The following is a 26650-nucleotide window of genomic DNA, read 5'->3' as shown; positions in this document are numbered from 1 at the left end:
CTCTCTATAAAAGGGCTAGAAAAACCAAACAAGCCCTGGTCCCTTTTCCTGCACCACTTTCCCATTAGCACAAGGAAAGGTCATTAGCAGAATGAGGGGCGCTTTGCCTTCTGTGAAATGAGATCATGCCAAAAGCATCGCACAGATGGCAACTGGTTTGTTATGATTTTCTGATTTCCATCACACATATTTCTCATGCACAGGACTGGAAGCTTCCACTATATTGGCTAAAACTCCTCACATAATCAAATTAATGTGACAGCAATTTTTCAGAAACGCAAAGTTCTCTTTCCATTGTACTTTGATACAATCTAGTTCCTTCAGCAGCTAAAAGAGTTCCAAACCAACATGACAGCAGAGGCATCTGGGTAGGAACCTGACTGTAAGGCAGTTGTGGATACACACCGGAGGCCCCATGAGCTCAGGGATGTCCGAGAGATTCATGAATCCCTGGGTGATGTTGATCAAGGACTGAAAAGAGAAAAATCAGACAATGAGACAGACACGAGTTCTGCCTGACTCCCAGCAGCAAGGCGGTAACTGAAGTCACCTAGCATGGCAGATACTGAAGGCATCTGAGACCCGCTGCTAACACATCTCTCCCTCCCATCTCTTAGAAAACAGCCCTGAGCTACCTGCTTTCCTCTTTCCATTAATCTTAAGATTGCACAATACATTAATACGCTCTGTCTTTGACAAATGTGAATATATAGACATATATATGCATGTGTATACCCATAGACAGCACATGTTGCTGGTGTGTGTGTGTGTGTGCGCGTGCGTGTGTGTGTGTGTGTGTGTGTGTGTGTGTGACCTTCTTTCCTGGCTAGAGAAGTGGAATGGCCTGTTTTGAGTTGTCCCCAAATGCTACCACCCAGAAAAGATTGTTCTGGGAGCACTATATGAGAGAAGAATGGCACTGGGATAGGGTCAGTCAGTTGGGGTGCGGTGCAGGGAGGTGGAAACGCCAGTGTCAGAGGCTAGCTAGGTGCCCCCTCCCAGCCATCCTGAAGGCCCTGAAATTATGGATATCCTTCTCCTGCCTTTGGCAAAAGCAGAAAATGTGCAGTCAAGCTCTGACCTGGATGATACTCACACTAGGCAAGACCTCGATGCGCCCTGGCGGCCCCCTGGGCCCAGGGGGCCCCACGGTACTGGCTCCATCCATCCCTCTGTCACCCTGAGTACCACAGAGAGAGAAAAAAATTCACTGCACCTGAATAACATCCCTAGAAGGAGGCTGAAAAGCTCATGACCCCCACCTCAGATCTGTGACCTCACCTTGGGTCCCTGGTCTCCTTTTTCTCCTTTGAGACCCTGGCAAAACAAACAAAAATTCTTTGGTTTTCTTCTATTCCCTTTGCTCACTCTCCGTTCTGCCGTTTTCCCTTAAGCTGCTGCACTGATGTTGCCCCAGGCAATGAATTCAAGGGTGGCGGCAAAAAAATCCCTCTCCAGAGTCAGAAGAAGCAACACCCACACAGGTTCAAGGACCAGGGGCCCTCTTCCAGGATGGGGCGAGTGTCCTCGACCGGAATCTCAGAGCCCCCTGCCCCCTAATCTGGGCAAGGCAGAGCCTTCCTTCACTCGTGGAGGGAGTTGTGCGGTTTCCCCGCCCCTGCCAGCGAGGCTTAGAGCTCAGCCCTGGGCCACTTGACAAAGATAATGAGAGCCCGGGAAATGGTCCTCTCAGAGCAGGTATTATAACACGTGGATGACACCTCCCAGGGCCCAGGTGCAGCGGGCGGGGACACCTGTTCCTCAGAGGCGAGGGTCGTGAACTGGGGCGCAGTGTGAGCACTGAATGGGAGCAGTGAGGTAGAGCTGCTGGGTGGTAAAGGGCTGCAGAAAGAAAGAAAAGGACAAAGTTTTCCCACATGATGTGTGCAAAACCCATGGCGCTCCTTAACGAAACAGAGCACCCAGTCCCCCGTACAGTGCAGCTGGTGGCTGGAGGCAGGGAGCGGGTGACTTGTTGAAAGTGGCAGAGCCAGATCCTCCACCACCTCACTCCAGGTCACAGCGGGACAACCCTCCAAACGACCGTTTCAAAATTCAACCTACATTTGAAGCTGTTGGTCCACAGATTCTGGGCTTGTTCAACACTGTGCTGCTTCCAGAGCCTTCAATCTCCTTGGGAAGGAAGAAGAATGAGAATTTCAGATCCAATTCCTGAGCACCTACTGGTGCCAGGCATGGTGTTGGCAGCTGGGGCTCAGCGGGGACTCCACACAGCCTCTGCCCACAGACCAATGTTCACTTAGCTGGTCTTCCTAGCAGCCCCTAGGTTACATGGTTTCATAACCCGAGAAAGGGGAAATGTACCTCAAATTCAAGTTCCATTGTACATCCCGGGCCTGGGGGGCCTGGGGGGCCTGGAGGCCCCATGACTCCAGGAGTGCCAACTTGTCCATGTTTCCCGGGAAGTCCTGGTTTGCCTCTGATGCCCGGATCACCCTGTAAGGAAGAGGTAAGTCTGATGATCCTGCCCTGGGCCCACTCGTGGAGCAACATACATGTCTGGGTCAGAAAATCGTTCTTTGAACCTAATTAGGTTGAGGAATTCTCAGATGGGCGCTGTTAATGGCACAGACACAGCTGTCCTGCCAGTTGCCATTCACTGCCATTCAGAAAGTCAAGCAGGGCCCTCACTCCCGCCATCTCCAGCTGCTCTACACTCCTGAGCACGTCCTCTGCTCTATGCCACCTTCCAAACTCTAGTCCAACAGCCCAATTACAGGAAACCTAGAGACAGGAGAGGAAGGAGGAAAGAGTCCCCCCCCCTTTTTTTTTTACCTTTTCACCAACTGAGCCATTAGGTCCTCTTGCTCCCTGGAAGGGGAAAAATTTCAATTTATATATATATTTTTTCTGCATTTTCTTCTGATCATAACTAATATATATATAATGATATATAGTTATATAATTATATATATCATTAATTATGATCAGAAGAAAATGCAGAATTATAGACTCTTGAGTATTAGGATGTTAAAATGGAACCCTTCCTGTCTCTATTTTGGCTGATGTCTCAAACTTGAGTACATTACATTAGTTGTCAGTGTTCCAGGAAAGTCATGCTAAAAGCTTGGGAAGCCCATTTTTCGACTATTAGCTCATCACCTACCTCTAGAGTAAAAGAAGCTGGAGATTAACCAGGGAGTGGATGCAGAGGAAGAATTCACACAACTGAAGCGGTTTTCCACCCCCTTCCTTAATGGAAGCAAAGGGCTGCTTCCCCTACTCAAACCCAAGGGCAGGGGCCCCAAGAACTTGATATATATTCCACAGACTTTTAGAAATTTGTGGAATGATGATGGTTCTCTTCTGGAAAACTCTAAGACTAAAAACTGGCCGAGTGGCCCCAGGAGACAGAATGTGAGACAGGGGCATTGCATTGGAGGAGGTTGTGTGGGCCCCTCCAGAGAGGACCATGGTACAAATTTCCTAGGGGGATTAGATGTGGATCCCACAGAAAGGAGTCAGCTGTGAGCTCTGAGCAGGGGGCAGGAGTAATGGGGGCTGGTGGCCAGGAGGGGTCAGCCACAGGAGACAGTGCCTCCCATCAGGGACTGTGGCAGGGGCCCTCAGCTGGACAACCCCTGGGGAAGCCTCAAAAGCATCTGCAAGACAAGGAACCAGTAACTGCACGGCCACGCAGAAGACCCTGCCACCTGCATATGATGTACCTCCCATCTTAGGCTGGTCCTTTCCCCAATCTCTGCTCTCCCTGCGCTGGAATCTCCTTCCTAAATCAAATCCATGGAAATGACACAGTGGAGAGTTCCAAAATAGTTATGCTCAAAAACAAGATGGTGAGTCACCTTGAAACTGAAACAGTGAGAAGGAGCAAAGGGAAAACAGATGGGAAGCTGAGGTCTGAGGTTTCAACAGTGGGAGAAAAATATTGGCAAAGTGGTAGCGGAAGCCAGGAGTGGGGACAGGGGGTCTGATAGGGAGAAAGGCCGAAATTTCAGAGCAGGACAGCCATTGAGTCCTGCCAGCTTCCCTCACTTCCTGCGCCTCTCTCCTATGGCAAGAAAAACAAGAGTTGTTTATGGGAACAGAGATAGGACTGAGCTCCAGGTAGCTAGGGAATCTTGAGATCTCCAGGGTATCCCAAATGCCTAAGCCCAATTGTCAGGGTGCCCCACTTAATGGCATGTGCTGCTCCTCCCACTCCCTTCCTGAGATCTGCACGTCTCACAAATAGTCATTGCCCACCTGCCCACCAATCTCTACACCAGAGGCAGAAAACGGACTAGAGAGGGATTCTGATATCAAAAACAAAGGCCCAAGCAAAAAACACCAGATATCTAAGGAAATACTGGGAAAGAGAGGCAGCAAGTGAGATGTCTGCCCACAAAAATGAATTAAGAACACAATCCAACAGAGACTTTGAATGTACAATACACATTCTCAGACGAAAGAGAGGGTACTGCAGTCATGAAACAAGGACAAGATATTAGGAAATAAGAACAGCGGTCTGGAAAGGAATTAACTAGAGATCTTAGAAATGAAAATATACAGCTGCTGAAAGGAACAGCACTATGGAAGGACTGCATGTCAGAAAGGATGCACCTGAAGAGAGAATTACAGAAAGAATCAGGCAAAGAATTCTCTTGGAAAGCAACACAGAGGATAAAGACCTAGGAAGAATGACCGAAAAGTTACAGATGCAGAAGAGAGAACCAGAAGCTTGGCATCTGCTCAACTGGAGTGGCACAGGGGTGAATAAGGAGAATAGAAAGAAAGCAGTCATCAAAAAATAATAGCAGAAGTTTTCTGAAAAACCTGAGTTGCTCAATTAAAAGGCACTTCTTTCCTCCCGGCCCCCAAGGCCCTGCAAGTCCTGAGAAGGGTGGTTTTAAAAAGAATCTACATCTACTTATGATAGAGGGGAATTTCAAAACACCAAGACTAAAGGAAAATAAGTCCCAAAATCTGCCAAAGAGAAGTCAGATGACCGTCAATGGACAGATCAGCGTGACCTCTCACCCTGCCTTGGTGTTAGCAACACTGGACGTGAGGCCATGGAGGGTCTCTTCAAACTACCAAGGGCAAGTCACTTTGACCCTAGGATTCCATATTTGGCAAATGAGAGTATATCAAAGACATTTTTAAAGATTCAAGGTCTCAGACAGTTTGCCCTACACAGATCCTCCTTTAAAACACAAAGAGAGGATATCCTCCACAAATTAGACACAACTTAGAGACATGAAGCCATGAAAAATGTGTTCATATTTTACTTTTATAACAACACTAATTTTGAAAGTGTCAGACCGCAGTTGCTCTGTCCCTCCACCTAACAGCCAGGATGCTCCATGTCCAGACTCTGCAGGGACCCAGGTAGAATATCAGCAGCCAAGAGGTTGTGCAGGGACTGTCAGTGTGGACCCTTTGGGACCCTAGGCAAGGAACAGCCTACACAAAGTGCCTGGGAGGGATGAGAGAGAGAGATGCTTGATACTAAAGAATAATATGAGTGATTGAGACTGTGAAAGAAGGGATAAACAGGTGCCGCTGTTAGTTCCAGGTATGCACGGAAATCCTGGATGGGGGATTCTGAGGTGCAAAGGGCAAAAAAAGTTTTTTGGAGGTCCATCTCTGGCAAGTTCTTCAGCATCCTTTCCAGAAGCATTCTGTGGCTGGCAAAGCAGGTTATCCCTTGCTTATTCCTTCATGAGGTAAAGATCTCAGCATTAGCTGCCCATCTTAATTTGGGGGGAAATCAATTAAGGAATACTTCTATCATAGAACCCAAAGTAGAATAATCTGATAAATTCCCAAGGACCATCCACATTTTGATGATAATTCCACATTTGATAGTGATCACATATAATGCTTTTTTTCCAGCCAAATAAACTGGACCTTATTCTCTGTGGGGGAGATGTCTACTTTAGACAGCTGTCTGGACTGCTCTATGTGCTCACAAGTGAGAGACTAGGCTGGATTCCTGGCCCCCTGGGGAAAGCCCTTTTTACTAGCATCCATGCAACCTGGAAGGGCACCACCCAGGCAAGAAGCAAATCTCCCCTCAAGGGAGGTGTGCATGCTGGAGAGCAGATGTTGAGGAGGAGGGGTCAGATCAGTGATGCTGGGCTGTACCCCTGGGACTATTCATCTTCAGCATGTTTTTGTTATTTTACATCCAGACCATGCTCGCTGGTTTACCACTGTTTCCTAAGTAAATACCACATGCTCTCCATGTCTCCAGATGCAACCCTTCCAGGTTCTTCCAGAATCTTGTTATAAAGACCAGAAAGCTTCATATACACACAGTGCGACAAATTAGGACTCACAGCAAATTTCAGGGGGAGCAAAGTGATTTCTCTCCAACAATTATCCTGGGGAAGCCAGCTGAATCTCCCGGCAGCTGCCGAGTGCGCCTGCGCTGTGTCTGTGTGCAGATGTGAGCTCGAGTATTTTTAGGTGCCAGACGAGCAGTGGGAGGGGTGTGCGGGGGCGGGTGGGGGGAAGTGCTAAAAAGAACAGGGAAGATGAGTGTAGGTCTGTGATGTTTCCTGCAAAATTTAATTTCTTATGAAATAGTTGGTACATGTAAGATGAGTTCTTACAAAGCTTGACAACTATTTCTTCTTTTTCTGAAAAATGAGCTTTCCATGAAAATCGAGTTACTGTTTCAACTAGAATAAACATACTTTTGGGCTCATAGAAACTGGAAATTCAATTCAGGGAGGATGGTGATGTCTAGGCAGTCTGTATTTTCCCGGACTTTTTCCAGGTGGGGTGCACAGAAGGCCCCGCTTTCTGTCTCAGCTGGAAGGGAACCTCTTGCCTCTGAACCCCAGTAAAACTTACAAATGCTTCATTAGATGGGCTCACCTCATCTTTAGGGTTCCCATCAGCCAGGCTGGGACCGCTTGGAGGGACAGGGACCCCACCCCACAGCACCAGTATGGGGCTGGCAGACAAAAGACAGGACAGGCTTACAGACAGATGAAGGCAGGGAGGACATGGGAGATGCGGGAATGGAAGACACAGAGGTACCCAAAGGAAGTTTTATTCCTGCATCAACCATTAACAGAGACCTGTGCTGGTATAAGGAGATACAGACAGCCCCAATGCTCTTGGTTTGCCAGGGTGGGGTGGGGAGCAAACAGGTGAGCTAGCAGCTTCATGTCATTGGCTAAGAGGGGTCCTGGCAAAATAAATACTGTACAATAAAAAGTTGAGGAAGGGGGGTGCTTTCTGCTCAAAGAATTGGGGAGCACTTCCCAGAGGCTATATCTGAATTAGGCCTTGGAGAATGAGAAAAGCGAAAGGACAGCGAGGATGCCAGGTGCAAAGGACAGGGGGCTGCAGAGAAGAACAAGCCTGGAACATTCCAGCAGGACTGGCTGGTGCTCAGAGGCTGTAAGAGATAGTCCTGGGAGAAAGTGCTAGAAAGGCAGTTCCAGAAGGGCTCTGAGGGCTGCATATAGTTAGGGTGCTGTCCTGCATCAGTGGGGAGCCAGTGGTAGTTCCTTTCAGTGGAGAGGGCAGTGGCTAACTAGATAGGGCAAGAGGCTGGACAATGGGTGGAGAGAATGGGGCACGGGTGAGGATCCTGAGGCTGCGATGCAGGGGAGGGCGAGCCATATGGACGTCAGCTGGGCCAGTTTTAGCAAGATCTGAATCACAGCAGGAAAGGGAGTTGGGGAGGAGTGAGGGAAGACTTTGATGCTGAGTTCAGGTGCCTGGGGAGATGGCGGCGCCTATCACTGAGGCTGGGAACAGGCAGAGGAACAGGGAAGATGCTGAGTTCAGGTGTGAGCATAAGAACCCTGCGATGGGAACCCCCAGCAGAGAGGAGCGAGAGGGGATTAGAGAGGGAAGCGATTAGGAGGCAAGGTCAGGCTTAGGGGACAGAGAGGCAGGGCCGGTGTGGGGCTGCCATGTGCCAGAACCCTCCCACCTTGCTCATACCTTCTCCCCTTTCATTCCGGGAAGGCCAGAGGCTCCATCAGGTCCAGGTTGTCCCTCGGGGCCCTGGGGGAACATCCAGAACAATCAGCCCAGGACACTTCTGATGACAATCAAACACAAACAAACCCTTCCTGGAAAAGGTCAGAGCTGGGAAGGACCCGCGGATGAGGCGGTGGGTCCAGGGCCTTGTACCAGATCCACGGTGGACTGCCAGCCCCGCAGTTGGCCGTGCACCTGTGGGAGAGGGTCCTTTGCTCTCTGGGTGGCATTTTCCCCGCGTGGGGGCCAGGGGAAAGGTTAAATTGGATGGTCTCTGAGGGACCCCAGGCTCAGCACAGGGTCCTGTGGGTCCAAGAGCCTACATGAGTCTGCACTTCTTTCACTGACCAAGATGAAGTGGCAAAACAGTGTGTAGGACGATGTTTTTCTTGGCTGCTTATCAGTCTCAGCAGCAACTCAGGAGGAGGACTTTGGGGGTGCGGGACACAAACATTCATTAGCTGTTCTCTCCCAACGGTGAGCCTGAACTCTGGAGTCGGCAGTACACACACCCCTCTGTAGCTAAAGAAAGCCCCACAGCCACAGAGAGGGGGCGACAACTTCAGAGGCTCACCGGGGGCCCAGGTTCACCAGCAACTCCATCCTTTCCAGGAGATCCAGGAGGCCCCGTGAAAATATCAGTTCCTGGTGTGCCTGGAATCCCAGGTACTCCAGGTGGGCCCGGGGGGCCGGGAGGACCCTAAAAAACAGACATTCTGTTAGGAAGCAGCAGAGAGGAGGTAAGTTATACCATGCACATATGTTCAGCTCATTGCCGCCAGTCTTCACAACCCGACAAATAGAAACCGTTGTTCCCAATCAGCAGACGGGGAACTGAGGCTCAGAGAGCTTGGATGATTTCTGGAGGGCTTACATACACTGCTTGTTAGTAGAAGAGCTGGGATTTGAATCCAGGTCTTTCTGAGTCCATTATATCATGTTTTCTTCCTCGATGAGGTTATACAATCAAAACCCAGTGGGAATTCTCAGAGGTACTCTGGCTAATTTCATTTTCTGATTGAGAGTTCAGTCAAAGACTACCTGCAGTTCGAACCCTTTTTGTTAAAAATTTCCTGAAACAAGCTAGTGTCTTTAGTCTCTGGCTGGCGTGGCTGTTTCCACCAGTGGGAAGATCCTTCAGCTCCCTCTCCTCTCACCCAGTCAGGCCAGACCCTTCCAGCTTCCCACGAGGACTGAGCAGAGGGGCAGCACTGGAAACTTCTAGGTGGGGGTGGGGCCCAGGACTTGGAGGAAGAGCTGGAGATGAGCCTGGGTTATGGGGGGTGGGAGGGGCACCGCTGCAGCTGGAGAAGGGAGGTGCTGCCCAGGGGTGACTTAGAGGGCCCAAGGGCCGAAGTAGGAGAAAGCGTGGTCTGGACAAGTAGGAGAGGATTGCAGCAGAACAGGGAGGATTTCACGAAGAGTCTGGAAGCTCAAGTGTGAAATGCTAGCTGGAGAAGAGGCCAGGGGTCTCTGAAATAAGGGAGGGCATTGGAGGATAAAGCTTAGTTGGAGAGGGGGAGGGCCTGAGTATACTCAGGGTGAGCCTACAGTCCCCTGGAGAGGGCTTCCAGGGAAAGGAAGAAAGTGACGAAATGGATGGAAATTTAAGTTCAGACTCAGAACAAAACCAATCAAAGGGGAAAATGCCAAACACTTACAAAAGTAGAGAGGACAGTCTAAAGACGTCCACGCCAATGTCAACAAGTATCAATGGTGGCAAATTTACTTTCATCTGGTATCGCCCCTAGATGCCACCCTTTCCCCCATTACTGGAGGTGATCCCAGACACCAGGCCCTTTAACCCTTCACACTCACCCTTAATAGCTCCTCGCCGAGCACCAGGTCACCGGAGCCAGAGCCCATGCCTGAGCCCCAGGCCAGGCCAGAGCCCTCAGCCTCCACTTCTACCTGCAGAGAAGCAATTCCCACAACTTGGTTTCAACTGCCACTCCAAAGACAGCCCAAACTGTCCCCAACAGTTTTCCCATGTTCTGAAGTCCTCTAACTTCTCCGAACTTTCTTCCTGCCTTTTCTCGCACTCCTCCCTATAGCTCCCCACCTCCTTCTCGGCCTCACAGCCTGTCCTCGGATGCTTTCACGTCTTCTGCTCTGCCTCCTTTTGCTGCCTTTCAAATCTCCACTCATCCTTCAAGACCAGGTCCATGGTCGCTTCCTCGGTGAAGCCCCTCCCCACCCTTTTGCAGGCAGAATTCATGTCTCCTGCTTCTGTGTTCCCACAGGCTTCTGCTGAAGTCTTGATTTGGTACCAAGATGGCCTGACTTTAAGTTTAATTGTGTGCGTGTCTGTCATGCCCTCCAAACTAGGACTCCCCAGGGTGGGCCCCATCCTGAGGCCCCCATGGTGTCCAGTCTCCTCCGAGAAAGCACTCAGAGCTTATGTGTTGGATGACACCAAATTCCTCCAAAGAACAAAAGGCAATGCCAGATCACCTTCTGGTGCTTCGTTCCAAAAGACAGGAGGCAGTGCGTGCGCATGCACAGTGCCCCCAGGGAGGCTGCAAGGAGGAGCTGTGGGGTTTGGCGCTGGGTTAGGAAGGTGGCAGCGGTGTGTGCATGTCAGTGGGAAAGGAAGATGTTGACACGGAGGTGTTGTCATCGTCCAAGGGACAAGGGGCACCACACACCTAGACAACTTGGGGACTGAATGGTCGGGGGAGGGCCCCTCAGGGGGATGCTGTGTGAGAAGCAGGTTTGGCTGGTGGTGACAAGCCCATTTTGGCCCGTGATTTGCTTGAGGGCCCTGTGAGCCGTTGAGCGCACTGGCTATAAATGGGACTCAGCCCCTCGGTTCACCGAGGGCTCCAGTCCAGGCAAAAGTCCGGAGGTCTGCTTGGGAGGCCCTTGGGTGCTGACAGCAAGAATACCCTGTGGCTGCTTTACTGCTGCAGAGGCGGAGGTCCCTGTTCACTATACCGAACATGAGCCGGGTGGGAATCTCACCTTTGGTCCAGCAGGTCCAGTAGGTTCAGGGGGACTGGTAGGTCCAACTGCAAGCTAAAGAGAAGCAACTGGTCAGTGGAATGTTGGACACCCCCTCCCACTGTCCCTCGCCTCTCAGGGGAAACTGTCATCTTTAAGATCAGGCTAGCACAGGAGTTAAGGAGTGTTCTTTATGAGCCAGGACAAGGGCCACTTTGTTTCTGCACCACACAGATGAGGTGATGGACTGGTCGGCAGCACTGTGGACAGGGTTGTAACCCAGGGTCCCCCCCAGTCCTAAGGTGCTCACCCCTACTCTACTGCTGGGTGACCTTGAGCACATGCCTAACCCTCTCCAGGCCATCTGCAAAATAATTCTATGTACCTAATTTATTGAGTATTTATTTTGTGCTAGGTAAAGTTTTCCATTTACAAACTCTCTTAATCCTCACCACAACCCAAGAGGTAGATAGCGTGATCGCCATTTTGTACAAGAGTAAACTGAAGGAGGTGAAGAAATTTGTCCCAGATATTTGGCAGACAGGCTTGGATACAGCCTCTCACTGCCTTGAGTGACTCTGACATTTATAGTGGTCCTAAGAGCATTTCAGAGTGGATCCAGAGTGGGTTCAGAGTGCATCCAGAGTGGGTCCAGAGTGGGTCCAGAGTGGGTCCAGAGTGGGTATTTCCTGACTGTCCTCATTGTGTTTTTCAACCATTGGCTCAGGAATCGTGGCATCTGGTCAGCGCATCCCAGATCCTCACATGGGCATTTGGGGTAGGAGTGGGACCTAGATTCATTAGTTATATAGATAGGATGACACTGAGTGCTCATTTTTACCTTTTCCTCTCCCACCCCCAGAGCTTTTAAAAACCGTCATTGTCACTCTCATAAAGCCCCCATGATGGAAACGTAATGTGCAACAACTGCTAATATTTAGGGACAGTATTTCTTTCCAGGGTTTTTGCAACTATCTATTTTTAAATAGTTAAGACCACACAGTACATTCAAGGTTTTAACCAGCTGTTTTCACTTAACATTCCCCCCATCCTTAAATACTCCTAATAAGCATAGTTTCAATAACCGTATCTGCTGCATTATTTGAATACACTTTAATTCAATCCCCCCCGCCCCGCCGTCTGTTAATTGAATGATTTCCTTTTTTTCCCGTTACGGACAATACTGATATTAACAGCCATGTATATACAAAAGCCTTTTTACACGTCAGACGATCTCTTTTAAGATTAATTCCTAGGATAGAAGTTTCTAGGTCATTATGAAGTTCTATGGTTGTTAATATGTGTCAACAAAGAACTTCTCCAAAGTAGTAAATTCACCAACACCCTTCCGGCATGGCCTTGCCAGACTCTCTCTAAGCACCAACTTCTCTGTGCTGCTGCTTCCACAAATCAACAACAGAAAGAGGAAAGAAGGTGGGAGATAATCACAGATGAGAAGTGACTTAAGAGAGAGAAGCAAATGCAATGTGTAGACCTTATTTGGATTCATATTTAAATTACAAAAAAAGGCATTTTTATATCTAACACCTAAGGTGTTGGATAATACGAAAGAACCATTGTTAATTTTGAAAAATGGATAAGAGACAATGTGGCTAAGAAAAAAAAATTACATATCAACCTATTAGAAATACACACTGAAATATTTATGAGTTAAATGATAAGGCATTTGGGATTTGTTTTAAAATCCTCCAGCCAAAAGTCCTGGAGATGGATGGTGGTGATGATGTGCAACAGTGTGAATGTACTTAATGCTACTCAACTGTATACTCAAAAATGGGTCTTACTTCCCTTGCCTGTGAAATGGAGAGACCATTCACTTTGATCCAGAGACGGGAATGTGAATTGAATCAGATCAACTGGGAATCCAGAGTGCTTAATAAGTAACAGGCAAACAGCTTGTTTCCTGCCCTTGATCATTCCTTGTGTATCACCCGGAATCACAGAAACTCATGTTGGAAGGGACTTGAAAGTGTACACACACACACACACACACACACCCTCCATTCCCTCACAGTCCCTGCCAAGTCTTCCAAGCTTTCCCACCTCCAGGATGGGAATCTCATGACATCTGAGATGGGCCACTTTGGCTGTTAGAAATTCATCATTTCAGGGCCTCCCTGGTGGCTCAAGGGGTAAAGACGTAACCTATGAAGCTATCTGCAGCCTCTGCAGCACGAGTTCAATCCCCACCAGGCCAGGGAGCAACCCACATGGCGCAGCAGACTTCTCCTGACTCACCCGCAGCTCCCCTCAGCAGTATACTTCCATTGATCTGCCTGTTCTATTCCCCACTCTGTCTCTGGTGAATCCTCTCACCCCCCACACCTCTGGCCTATACCCCAGCTCTTGTATGCATAAATAAATAAATCTTTTTAAAAATATATTCTTTTTTTAAAAAAAGAAATTTATCATTTCAGTGAAAGAAATAGGTGATATGGGGCCTCCCCTGGTGGCGCAGTGGTTGAGCGCTGGCCTGCGAAGCTGCCCGCAGCCTCTGCAGCGCCGGTTCGATCCCTGGCCACTGGCTAGGGTACCGCATGGCGTGCAGAGCTCTCCTGTCACCCGCTGCTCCCCTCAGCAGTGTATTTCGTCTGTCTGCCTGTTCTGTTCCCCGCTCTGGCTCTGGTGAATTCTCTCACCCTCCCGTGCTTTTGACTGTACCCAGTGCTAGTATAAATAAAATAAATAAATCTTTTAAAAAAAAAATAGGTGATATGGAACACAAAAAGGCATGCACTCCAGATTTTTACCTCTTGCATTTTCCTCTACAAACTGCAGCTTCCTTGTGTGTTCCCAGGTTAAAGAATCCTCAAATGCCCAAATCTGGCACTTGGCAAACCAAAATGAACACCCATATCTTCATATCTCTGATCCACTTACCGGAGAGACTGTGGGTATGGGGAGTGGTGGGCCCTCAGGAGGTGCACTGCCCAACACTTCTGCCCCAGCAGTAATAAGGGGCGCCTCTGTCATGGCTGCTGTGAAGTCTTCATCACCAGGACCCTGAAAGCAGAACCAACACAATGAATTGCATTACTGCCCCCGTGAATTTTGATCTCTGCTTCTGCAGGGCCAGCACATTTTCCAAACACCCAACACATTCACATAGCACAGACTCTCAGAACCCTTCTGAAAGATGCCTCTCCTGCGAGGACTCTCCCCAGAGTCAGGGGACTCACTGCACCCCAACAGCTCGCCCCCAACATTGGATAACTCATCTCTCATCATCCCATCTCAGAAAATTCTTGGATCAAGACAGGAAGTAGCAGGTCGGGTTAAGAACTGGATGCCCTGGCGCCTTTGTGGGGTTCCCTCCACTGCCTCCTGCTGCATGCCCCAGTGCGCTCAACAGGTTCACCTTGCAGGTGCCTCTGGGTGGTCAGGATGGGCCTCTGTCTCCCTCTCCCCACTGTGAGCCAGAAACCATGCTGCGAGATACTTACAGATGTGGCCGCTTGCTCAGGGGCCAGGCCAGCTGTGGGGGCCCTACTGGCCTCCTCTTCAAGAGTGCTGAGGGGCACACTTGTTGCAGCTGCTGCTGTTGTCAAACTTTCTTCATTGTTTGGACCCTGAAACAAAACTAGTGTGAGGGACTGTGCCACCACGACCACATTGCTGGGTGTTGGGTGTGTGACCTCAGGGAGGAAGCTACAAGGCTATAGGTCACTGTCACCTCCAAAATTCCCTGCCTTGTCAGCAGAGCCCAAGCTCCGCCTGCAGACTCCTGGGATTCCAGGGTTAGGATGCCATTTCACATTGCCACCCTTGAGCCCTGTTGGGGTTGTTGGCTTGTACTGCCACCCCCAAGCCTCAGGGGCTCCTATACACTGAACTAGGCCTGGGCACACTCCACTCGCAAGGGGGAACTTGGTTAGAAAGGGGGCCCTTCTCCCCATTCAGTCTCCTCTGGATTTGCCCAAAAGAATGATGCTCTGAGAAGGCCGGAGTCTGTTCCCAGCCGTGACTTCAACCTTCCAGCACCTTCTGGTCCTTACCAGCGAGATGCCGTCCTCAGGGATCTGGATGGATGTGGAGAGGGTTGGCTCCCTGGTGGCTACACTGTGGGTCTCTATGTCCCAGGCAGTGCTGAGGGGCATCTCGGCCTCCCCTGTGGCTGAACCTTCTTCAGTATCTGGACCCTGAACAGGAAGGCATCAAGAGGGACCCCATTAGAGAGCCACTGCACTGAGGCTGGAGGGAGAAGAGGGCCTCCCTCCCGCAGCTGCTTCCTGTCCCTCCCTCACCTTCAAAGCATTTGTGCATCCAGAACCTGACCTTACACCCCTGCCTGGACGAGGCACCACGGCCCGGCCCGGACACAGAAACCACCCAAATGTGAGCCCCTTTCCTGCAGCTTCCTACTGCCTGCTTCACCCCGCCCTCCCTCCAACCTCCGTGAAGGGGTGCTGGCCCCCACACCTCATTTGGTGTTGGGACCAAACCCAGGTCCTAGCACTCCCCAACTCTCTCATCAAAGGGGTGGTTGGCCTCACAAGCACTGGTTCCCCTCAGCCTCCTCAGTGTCCTTTGCCATCCCTCCCACAGCCTAAAACTGCCTCCCCAGGGTCCCCAATAGTCATGGAGACAGATCTAATAGACGTGTTCAGGCCTTCACTCACTGGGACTCTTGGAGGCTCTGCCCTCACTGACCACACCAGAGTGAGCCCTCACCTCCACTCCCGACCCTCAGTGGCCGCCAGCTCCTCCCCTGCTTGCAGGCTTTTTCTCCATCCTCTCGCTCAGGAGTTGGAAGTTCTAAAATCCCACTCAGACCCGTCATTTCCTAGTAAAGCCCTTCCAGCAACGCCCCCCTTTTGCTGAACAACTCAGGCTCTTCTCAGTGTCCACGGTCTCAGAGGCCTCTGCATCCTCGTCTCCCCCGGCTCACACCTGACCTTGAGGCACACTGCTTCTTCAGGTCTTTCTTGTCCACGGTGATGCCTCCAGACCTTTGCTCCTGAGGGCCCACCCCCTGAGTTACCCCTCAGTCTCAGCTCCTGGGTTACTTCTAAGCACCCCCTTTGGCTCACCTTCAGGTTTCCTGGGTCCCCTAAGTCTGGGTTCTGGGCCTCCTTTCCAGGGCTCTGTGCTTCTCCTATTATACATTTTACTGCTCTGTCCCCAGGAACAGGGTGTCCTGTTCACCAAGTGCGAGGGGCACAGCGCAATGCTCCCCAAACCCTGCTTAATGAGTCTGCCTCAGCCTCAAAGTTGGGGCCTGCTCAGACTCGGCCCCACGAGGCGGTCACTGTATTTTGCAGACAGGTTAGGAAGCATGACTGGTCCTCCATGGACACTCCTCATCCCGGACAGGTGACGCGGGGCATGCACGTCCAGCTACTTACTGGCGTGACCCCTTCGCCGGGGTCCTGGGAGGATGAGGCAAAGGTCGGTTCCCCAGTGGGTGCACCTCTGGCCTCTGCTCCCCCGGCAGTGCTGACGGGCACCTCGGCCACCCCTGTTGCTGCTGTTGTTGCCAAAGCTGCTTCAGTATATGGACCCTGTAAACAAAGAGTCGTGTGAGACCAGGTCACTGGGTCCACGACCCAGATTCAGCCCTGGCCCCTAGCACTTCTGGGGCATCTTTCCTTCTAAGCACTTTCCCATGTATGACTCTAGTCCCACTCTAGCCCCACAACTGGTTCAGGGTCAAAGACTCCAAGGGACAGGAGAGGCTGCAGGCACCTTTCTCCCCTATTTGATGCCAAGCATCTGTCTACACACGCCAATGTCCAGGAGACCCTTCCCGAGTCATCCGCTCCAGCTCCAGACATGTCTCTCCAGACGTGGCCGCCTTCCTGGCACCTCCCCTGGTGCCATCCAGAAGCCATTAACAAGCCCGATGCTTTTGCCCAGGTAGGTGTGCAGAGATGTGCAGCCAGCAGCCCCTCTCCGGGTTGGACCCCCTGCTTCCTCTTTCCTTCTGGTTCACGGGAAATGCACAGGCAGATTCTCAGAAGGTTCCACAGTAGATGCTGATGAAGGGCGACAGAGTCCCTTCGGCTGTGGGTGTCACCAAACTGACTATGTTTTTCTGAGTTTCACAGAAAGTTTTGTTTCAGTTTTTTGGTTTTTTTTTTCCTGGCAAAAAGTTATTTTTTTATACCCAAAACAGCTGATCAAAGTTAGATAGACTTCCTTGCTGCAAGGCATGGCAGAGGCTAGAATAGCATAGAACGAGACCTATCTGAACCACAGAAGCAATCCTTCATATAACATACTAGGTCCTTGCAGACATTGTCTCCTAAAACAGAGAAGTGATGATCACAGGATTTTAAAAGTGAGACTCTCAGACTCCACATCAGCTAAAGCCCCAAAGGACTAGTACAGCGCCATCGGCAACAGGTCTCCTCCTTATTCTAAGAGAAGGTGCCAGACTATTAGTCCATCACCTGCCTTGGGCTGTACAGAAAAAGCTAAGGGATTTATTTGGAGGCAGAGTGACTAGAGAGTGAGAATTCCTCTGGAGAGAATTTTTAGGGGGCTGTGACTTTTCTCCTCCCTCTCCCCACTACTAAGCATTTGGGGAGCTGGATATGTCTCCCTTGGAATTTAGGAAACAAAGGGGCTCAGGACTGATTCCCTCCAGGAAAATATGAAAAACAAAGTGTGAAGGGGGTGGAGGGAGGGAGGGAGGGAAAGAGCATGTGAGAGAGCGCTTTCTCCTGCAGTTGTCTTTCTGCAGAGACACGCTATCACTCCTTTAAAGAGAGCCAGCTAAGACAGCAATGCAAAAAAATAATAGCAGTACAAAACACAGCAAAGCAAAAACAGACAATTGTAAACCAGAGACATCCTGCAGGGGAGGAGGAGGGAGAGGGGTCAGAGGGAGGGAGGGAGGAGCACAGGGGACTGAGGTGATGGTGCACGGGTGCCTTGGGGAAGAAAACTCTATGAGGACTACACCTGAGGGGGTGAGGGGAAACAAATAGTGTTTAAAAATGAACAAGGATGTAAAAACAAATAATTAAAAAAATAAAAAATAAAGAGAGCCAGCTATGGGCCTCCCCGGTGGTGCAGTGGGTTAAGCTCAGAGCTGTGAAGCTGTCTGCAGCCTCTGCAGCTGTCCTCAGCCTCTGTGGCATGGGTTCAATTCCTGGCCAGCCAGGGAGATACCCACAAGGCGTGTCAGACCTCTCCTGTCTCTCCTGCTGCTCCCCTCAGCAGTGTATTTCGTCAGTCTGCCTGTTCTGTTCCCTGCTCTGTCTCTGGAGAATCCTCTCACCCTCCTGTGCCTCTGGCCTGTACCCCCAGTTCTAGTATAAATAAATAAATCTTTAAAAAAGAGAGAGAAGAGAGAGAGAGAGAGAGAGAGAGAGAGAGAGAGAGCGCCAGCTAAAGGAGCTTGAAATGGACTCTACCCAAAGGGCCATTTATAGGGTCAGGGCCACCAGTGGGGGAGGGGAGGAGGGTGTTGGTAGGGGAGGGGAAGAAGTTCAAGCAGACGTTAAAAGACCAGTAATGGAATTTCCGTCCCAGATCCCCTGCAGGAGGACTTTCAAGGAACCACCCAATCCACCCCACTCCCCCCACGCCCCGAGAAAAGTTCTAGCAATCAGGCATCTCTCACATTAAGGCCCCTGATGGCAATTTGACCAGCCACATAAAACAGAATCCTGTCCCTTAAGTGGGCCCTTCTCTGCAGACATCCAAACCTGCTGCAGTGAGGGGCAAGGAGAGTGAAGGGAGCGAGGAGAAGGGGCAAGAAAATAGAGAGACTCCCCTAACTATGCTTCTTCCCCTTCCTGGCAGGGTCCTGCCTACAGCAGGCCTGCGTTCTGAAGGAGAGGAGCTGTATTTGTATTTTTCCTGAATTTTTAATATTATGCTAGACTTGTAAAGTATCTGTGAAAATAGACCATTACCATTAGTGACTGGGAGAGCTATGAAGTGTGTAAGTTTTTATCCCAGGAGAGGGGAGTGAAGGAGCTGACACTTGGGGGCAGGGTTGAAGGAGTTGACAATGCTGCAGGGTTTTAGCAAAGGCAGTGGCGAGAAAAATACATCTGCTTGAATTTGACAAACTATGTGTCCAGCATTTAACAACCTGGCTTCGTAGCCAATTACAAACAATATAGGGGACACACCTGTGGTTAATCCGATTCTGTCTAGAAGGAGTTCAAGGGCTGAAGAAGATGTGCTTCTTCACACTTGAGCGTGAGGGAGTTACCATAGTGATGATAGGCATTCATCACCAGGCAGGGGTAAGGACCAACTTGGCGGCATCTTCTCTCCCCTCCCCCCATCCTAGTGCAGTCTGGGGGGTGGGGGTGGGAGGGAGAAGCCCTGGAAGAAGAGAAGCTCTGGAGAAGCTGAGAAGCCCTTTAGCTAACTGCCTCCTGGTCCTCTGTGCCCCATGAAAGTCAATGTCAAGTCTGAACTAAGCCAGTAAGTTCACCACTGACTGATCAAATGCAATTTACCATTCACTCACCTCTTCAGTGACATGGATGAAGTTTCCATCCCCAGAACCAATGTCTGTCATGGGGGTACCGTCCACAGTACGATCCCCCTCCAGTGTGTCACTCAGGATCTCACCAGACCCTACAGGAAGCATGCGTGATGTCATTAGAACTGCATTTTGCAGTGTTGATAAAGGATGAAGTCTCTTCACCTACTGACTTGAAAAGATGACCATTATAAAAGAGAAAAAAAAGAGCTGTTGAAAAATAAACATCAGAGGGTAGCATTAGATGGTGTTTCCATCACAGGCTCTGGAACCAACCACTGGGCTGGAACCCTGCTTTGTCACTTACTAACGTGATCTTAGGGTCCTCATCTGTAAGTAGGGGATAATACTCCTTATCTCCTAGAGTGCTTTTGAGAATGAAATAAGTTAATGCAGGAAAAGCACTGAGGACAGCCCCTGGCAGTATAGGAAGCAATTGGTAAATGTTCACTGTCAGTGTGGTTCTCTATTTGTAAAAGGGGAAAAAAGTGCATATGATTACACATATTTTATCATCATTATATACATGCACATATTTACATAACATGTTTATGTTATATAGCAATTCTTACAGAACCCATAAGACACATAGACATGTATGGGTATATATGTATACAGATGCTTGGCTGAACCACAACGCCTGATATTTGCTTCCTCCAGAGGATAAAAGAGGAAACGACTATTTTTTTGGTTCACTCACTCCACATTGATTGAACTGTTACCCCAAGCACATATTTCTTTTGCAATTAAAAAAAAACAACAGGGCCTCCCCGGTGGCGCAGCGGTTGAGCACTGGGTTGCGAAGATGCCCGCAGCCTCTGCAACACCGGTTCGATCCCCGGCGGCTCCCCGGCCACCAGAGGAGGGTCCCACATGGTGCGCAGACCTCTCCTGCCGCCCGCTGCTCCCCTCAGCAGTGTACTTCGGTCCTTCTGCCTGCTCTGCTCCCCACTCTGGCTCTGGTGAATTCTCTCACCCTCCTGCACTTCTGACTGTACCCAGTGCTTGTATGTATGTATGTATCAATCAGTCAATCAATCAATAAATCTTTAAAACAACAACAACAACAAATAGAGTCCTAAAAAAAAAGAAGTTGTGCCAACAAAAATGCATGCCTGTTCTGGGCTGGGGCCAGGTTAGACATGTTTCTTCCATGAACGCCCTCCTCTGACACTCCCTCAAGCCCATCCATGTGCCTATATGCACCTTCTCCACACCTTGCAGCTGGTTGGTTCAGGACAAGAGTGGTTTCACTCTTTCCATTATCATGTATGTCCTGCTCCGATCCCCATAATGGCACATTATTATTGTTAACCCCATTTTGCAGAGGAGGAATGGCTCCCGCAGAGAATAAGTGGCTAAGAGGCACCCTAAAGTCAGGTCAGCCTGCTCCTGTGCCAAGTCCTTTCCACACACGCTGTGCTCACGCACACTCCAATACAGAATGCCTACCGGTGTCAGCCCGTCACGCGCTCGCCGCTTCCCTGCTCTGGCCACCAGGGGGCACTGTGCAAGCAGCTGGAGGGCCTCTGCGTCCCCACCCCTTGGAGGATGGAGGTGGAGGTGTCCTGCTCCCTGGGCCAAGATGGTGTCGTGGAAGCCTGGACTAAAACTACTAGGGTTTTTTCCCTAGCTAGGGAAGGGGATCAGGGTTCAGGAAGCTTTCTCCTCCCCATCTGGGGTGTCTACTCAACAAGAAGAAAGGCAACATTTCAGTCAGCTCTGTTGTTTCTGTTTGACCTTCTGTCTCCTAGATAAGGAGCGTGGTTGATCCCAGGGCCCCTGCAAGCTGTGCTGGGATCTGGGACCCACTCTCCACTTGGCTCCCTCCTTTGCACTCAACACTCAGTGGAAGGGAGGTCCTCACCCTGGCCCTGCAGCCTTTGCCCTGCAGCCTCTGCTGGCTTCCTGGCCCTCCTTGGAGATCCTAATGTCACCCAGGAGAACAGCTTTCACAATTCATAAACCACTGCTACATCCAAACCCATTGAATCCTCTCATCCACCCGGGAGGCAGGGATTGTGAACCTTCCCAGTGGACAATTAAGGAATCTAGAGCTTGGAAATGTTAAGCAACTTGCCCTAGGCTGATAGCAAATAGTTGGCGGGGCAGGGCCTCCACCCAAACTGTCTGCTCTGCCTCCACACTCCCACAGCGATGCCCTGACTCCTTCGTAGGACTAAGACTTTGTTAAATCATACAATTTTTTTGTATTCAGTACTTTCACCCACAGGCTTCCTAACTTTAGTTGTTAAAGATAGATATGTATAAATGGCAGAAGTAAAAAGCAGGATGAAATATATGATTATAGAGGAATTGTAAAATACAAAAAAGAAAAACCACTCAGAGTATTTTGTTGTATATTATTCTAACACACACACACACACACACACACACACACACAGGCCTACATAGCGACCTATAAATAGATACAAATAATAAATAGACACAAATATTCGAATCCAGGCCATAGCAAACAGTTTGAAGATCTGCTTTTTCGTGGAGGTCATGCAGCAGGAGCAAGTCCGAAGGTCACGAAATCTTTGTATCACCCCTTCGAGGGTTCTACATTTGAATAAAAGACAATTTGCCCAGCCAGTCCCTACTGAGGGGTGGTTTGGGTTGTCTTTTGACCTTGTATGTAAATCTCAGTGCTCTGGTGTTGTGCTGAAATGGCCGCCCTTTTGATAGGCAGAAAACACGGGCTCATCTCAGGCCTCAAGCAGCTGTCAAGCTGTCGCGTGGGGTGACATCAGATCTGGGGTTCTTGCCAGTGCCCCCCTGCACGGCTGGAGGATGAGCAGCATAAGAGCCCTGGATGGGGAGCCGGAGCTCAGCCCTCCCAGAGCTTGCATGGATGTCCTGGGTCCTGGAGCTTGCTGGCACCCCACATCTGCCTCACAGGAGCTTATATGGCCTGAGAGTTAGGGTGCTAGTTGTGAGATTGGAAAGAGTGGGGATTCTGGAGTCAGACTGGTGCTGTGTCCTACCACTCAGGAGCCTAGAGATTTGGGAGTGGCACCCACCTTTCCAAGCACAGGTTTCCATCACCATAAAATAACAGGTACTAACAGTGACTAGGTGATGTGGGACGAGAGCGGAAGCCTGTGAACACTGGCATACAGCAGGGATTAATGAGCAGGAACAATTTTGACAGGGTTTTCTGTTAAACCCCGGCCTCTTTGGGAGGGACAAAGTTGGGGGATTAAAAGTTCAGGTATCCAAAATCAAGCGCCAGCTCTGCTATTAAGGATTCAGCTGGGAGACAAAGTGCCCGGTGACTTGGTTTCCCCCTCTTGCATGTGAAACGAGCACGATTCCTAAAGCGCATGAGGGGAAGCTGGGGTGAGAACTCTCGGTGGACACATCAGCTGGGCTGGGCACACAGCCGCTACCCAACGCCCAGGTGCACAGAGGCGCAGCAGGGACTTGCCTGGCTCAGGGTTGCCGTGTGAGATGTCACTGGAGTTGGTGGCTCCTGGGGTCCCCTCAGGTACAGGTTCTCCAGAAATGTCTAAATCCTCGGAGGGAGGTGATGGAGTTGGAGGGCTGTTTATAGGTTCAACTTCTTCTACGTTAAACTGAAGGGAGGAAAAATGAGACTCAAGATTTGCTTGGTAGAAAAGCAGCAAAAACAGCCACGAGTATCACTGGAGAAAATCAAATATCCACCGAGGGGTGAATCCAGCAAGCTCTCACACTAAGTCCACGAGGTGAGCACGCTCCAGTCCATTTAACAGAAGCCTGCCACAAGGAAACTCAGAAACCCAGGGGGGCTGCCATTGTTCCTGGTCTCACCCACATCTGTGTCAAGTTCAACAACCAGTAAGGGTAGAGCTGACCACTACACACTACTGGTGGGACTGGGATCTGCACCAGTTCCCTTGAAACAGCGGAGGAGAGTGGGGCTTAGGAATCTAGGAAAGAAAGTGTGGGTGCTCCACACGCCACCTGGTCCACCATCATCCTTTCTCACTTCTCCTGGCATCTGGGGAACTGCAGCCTGCTCCCACTTTTGCCTTGCACTGCAGTCCCCTAACCCGGGAGAGAAGGCCCTAGGGGGCTTGGGTCCCAACTCCACTACCGTGTGACCCTGCAAAGCCACCCTCTTCTCCAGAGCATCTGCTGCCATCTCCTGCAGCCATGTTGGAAGGATTCAACTCTGTCATCTGTACAAAGCACCAGGCACACAGTGGGTATGGAGAAACGCTGGTCCTCTTCCTCCTGCCATTTCTCTGCCTCTGTCTGAAGCTGTTTGGTTCCTGTGCTCCCTCCACCAGAAAGCCCACCTTGATCAGCCTCCAGCCCATGATCATCTCATGCTCTCAAACCCTGTTCCTCTTTCCTATCTCAGGACTACCTTGAGTCACTGGCATCTCTGCCTGAACCCATCTTGCTTTTAGGTATCAAATGGTCATGGGGAGATGAGGGCAACCTCAGGCTGGAAGGCCTGAGGGACCACCTTTCTGTGCCCTGCCTCTGTGGACATGCAAAAAGGTGGCCAAGGGCTGATGGGCATAGAGATCACAACACTGCCCAAAGCAGCCACCCTCCCCTTGGATGGGCACCTTGAACCCTGGACTGCTCCATCCCAAGTGCCCAAGAATTGGCTGCAGTTCTGGTAGTGGACCTCTACCGCAGGCCAGCGGCGCAGGGTCATGGCCTGAATCCTGAACGGGCATCTGGAGACCTGTGTTCTAGCCTCAGTTCTGCCCCAGCACCCTAGGGTTGGCCAGTCTCTTCCTGTCCCAAGGTCTCCGTTTGTCCATTTGTACAAAAGGCAGTTTTCTACACGTCTTTATAGAAGGAAGTGAGTTATATATAGGTGGCTCCAGTGCTGAGAGACTATGGTTATTGCACCCCATCCACATCCCTCTCAATAGAATTCTATAGCCCCTGTCTTATTTCCATCTCCCTGCTTTTTTCTATTAGATAAGTGAGGGGACAAGGCTGCAGCTTCTGTGCCCAGTGGCTCAGGCATTGCTGGCTTTTTTCACTAAAAACGGCCTCCTTGGTGTTTATACCATCTGACTCAGCACTTTCAAAACCACTTCCTTGTCTTGCCAAGGGGCCCATTCCCAGGAGGGGGGGAGGGGTGGCCCACACCCCAGGAAGGATGGCTGCCTTGCCCATGGGGCCAGCTGTGAGCTCCCGGGAAGACAGACTATGCAACCTGCAGGATGCGGACCCTGACTTCTCTCGCACAGCCAGAGCCCCAGTCGGCGCGACAGAAGCCACCCTCCAGGGCCACATTTCTCTGGCAGGCACTGGGCTGAGACCTGAGCTTCCTCATCTGACTTGCCATAACCCGTCAGATAGCAATGGATTACTGTTTTAGGGAAGAGGAAGTGAGACTAAGTTACCCAGATAACACAGCGAGGAGGCGACAGGGCACGTTTGCCTGGACACGCCCTCATGACCATAAGCATAGGATGGCGGCGAGATAACTGGTATTCCTGGGCCTTGGGGACTTCTCAAAATGCCCACTGACTAGAACTTTCCTGACTTTCCCAGAGGAGCTGACAAAGTCACACATCTGAGAATAGTGGGGTCAGACTGGAGGCTCCAGGACTCCCCCCCTAACTCTCAGCCATACATGCCCACATAGACGCCACTGTATCACACTCACTCACCGGGGCCTGGGTGTAGGTGACGCCTTCCAAGATCTCAGCTACGCCATCTGCCTCCTGAAGGCCGCTGCTCTCCCCTGACCCCTGTGTGGAGACAAACCGAGCCAGACAGATGGGGCGGCTTACAACCAGGGAAATCAAAGAAACCAGGCCTGTGGAGGAGCCGGGAGTGTGTGTGTGTGTGTGGGGGGGGGGGGGGGGTGTGCGTGTGAGAGAGACAGAGACAGGGGCAGGGTAGGATTGAGAGAGCACATGTACAATGCACGTTCTTGGCTCTTCTTTTTGCTTCTTCCCACAGTTTATTGCTCAAGTCAAAAGGAAAAAAATGCAATCAGTTTAGTCTCTAATACAATTATTTTCATTTGTTCAGGATCCCATCGATCTCTGTCGAAGTGTTAGGAGGCAGACTGAGGGGCACCCTGGGATCCCCAAACCTGCACACTCTAAATGCCCTCCACCACATAAAGACAAAGCATTCTCTTAGTGTAAAAGAACTTCAACAGAAAGAAATTTAATAGAATTAGTGTGCATAACACAGAGACAGAAGAAAGGATGTTACTCAATAAAACACCCAGTTACCAATACCCATGCCCAGCCAAACAGAGTTGGCCCAAAGCAGGGCCACTGAGGCTTGAAAACTTGCCACAATTCTAAGGCACCTTTTGGTGGGGACCCACAGGAAAGGGACCGAAGGGGCCAGGCATGTCTGGAAGGGAGGGAGGAAAATCAGTCAAGATACAGGCTGCCATTGTTAGCCTCCCCATGGGTCTCTTGCCCATATCTCTTCCAAGTGTCTCCTTCCATGTCCCCCATGTTCCTTGTTGTAAGTCCAAGGCTTCAGGACAGGCTTGAAACAGCTTCTTCACATGTCTCTGCTCTATGTGCCTCCTCCAGGTCTCCTCTCAAGTCTCCTCTCTGTGTCCAAGTTTTCTCTCCAAGCCCTTTCCTAGCTTTCCCTGACCGTTTAGCTCCATCCTTCCTTAGGTGGGGCAGGGAACCTGGAACATACCCTTTCTATGAGGATTACACTGTTACAGAAAGGCATCCCCAAGCTTTATGTGGCTATCTCCAGGATTTCACATTGGGAGCCATGACACTGCAAGGATATCTTCCAGTTGCTACTTAATCTTAATAATTAGCTCCACGTGGCAGCCAAGCAGCCAGTGCACCGTTTTGTAAATAATACTCTATTTACACTCTTGGGTTGTTTTACTTTTTCCACACTATCAGCAGTGCAAGATGGAGGAGCTCATACCCTGAGTGCCAGCTGGGATCAGGGCCTCAGGGAGTGCAGACACCCTTACAGAGCCCATTTTCACCACTGAACAAAGTCAGCAGCATTTTTTACTGAATGAATGAATCAACTTTGGTTTTAGGGAAGAGAACTAAGAGGGTGCCACACTCACTGAGCTTGACTCCAACCACTAGCATCAAAGATAGCTTCTGCCTAGAATGTTTCTTCTTCCTTGTCTGGCTTGCTTGTTTTAAATCTGAGAACCTGTCTGATTCTGGTTTTATACAGTTTGAATTGGTTTTATACAGTTTGAACTGGTTTGAACTGCTTTTAATTTATTTGAACCAATATCCTGTCAGAACCAGTTTCAACTAGTTTTATCTGGTCAGAACCAGTTTGAGCTGG

At 50.2% G+C, this 26650-nt stretch overlaps 1 protein-coding gene across 1 annotated transcript in view; it reads right to left on the bottom strand.

Annotated features, from left to right (window-relative positions):
* Window positions 1–26650, bottom strand: part of COL15A1 (collagen type XV alpha 1 chain) — a 96351-nt gene that overhangs the window by 33716 nt on the left and 35985 nt on the right. The window contains exons 5-21 of the mRNA XM_037494223.2: window positions 25015–25095; window positions 22815–22962; window positions 19367–19476; window positions 16278–16433; window positions 14928–15071; window positions 14376–14501; window positions 13813–13935; window positions 10933–10986; window positions 9787–9879; window positions 8543–8668; window positions 7930–7992; window positions 2797–2832; window positions 2326–2457; window positions 2065–2133; window positions 1282–1317; window positions 1097–1180; window positions 406–471 (exon numbers count right to left, since the gene is read on the bottom strand). Of these exons, the coding sequence (XP_037350120.1) occupies window positions 406–471; window positions 1097–1180; window positions 1282–1317; window positions 2065–2133; window positions 2326–2457; window positions 2797–2832; window positions 7930–7992; window positions 8543–8668; window positions 9787–9879; window positions 10933–10986; window positions 13813–13935; window positions 14376–14501; window positions 14928–15071; window positions 16278–16433; window positions 19367–19476; window positions 22815–22962; window positions 25015–25095 (1647 nt within the window). The remainder of the gene's footprint in view (window positions 1–405; window positions 472–1096; window positions 1181–1281; window positions 1318–2064; window positions 2134–2325; window positions 2458–2796; window positions 2833–7929; window positions 7993–8542; window positions 8669–9786; window positions 9880–10932; window positions 10987–13812; window positions 13936–14375; window positions 14502–14927; window positions 15072–16277; window positions 16434–19366; window positions 19477–22814; window positions 22963–25014; window positions 25096–26650) is intronic.

The sequence above is a fragment of the Talpa occidentalis genome, unplaced genomic scaffold (assembly GCF_014898055.3).
Source record: "Talpa occidentalis isolate TD23 unplaced genomic scaffold, MPIMG_talOcc4v2.1 talOcc4.7, whole genome shotgun sequence".
In the NCBI taxonomy this organism is placed as follows: Eukaryota; Metazoa; Chordata; class Mammalia; order Eulipotyphla; family Talpidae; genus Talpa; species Talpa occidentalis.
This window is presented reverse-complemented; position numbering and strand designations above follow the sequence as displayed.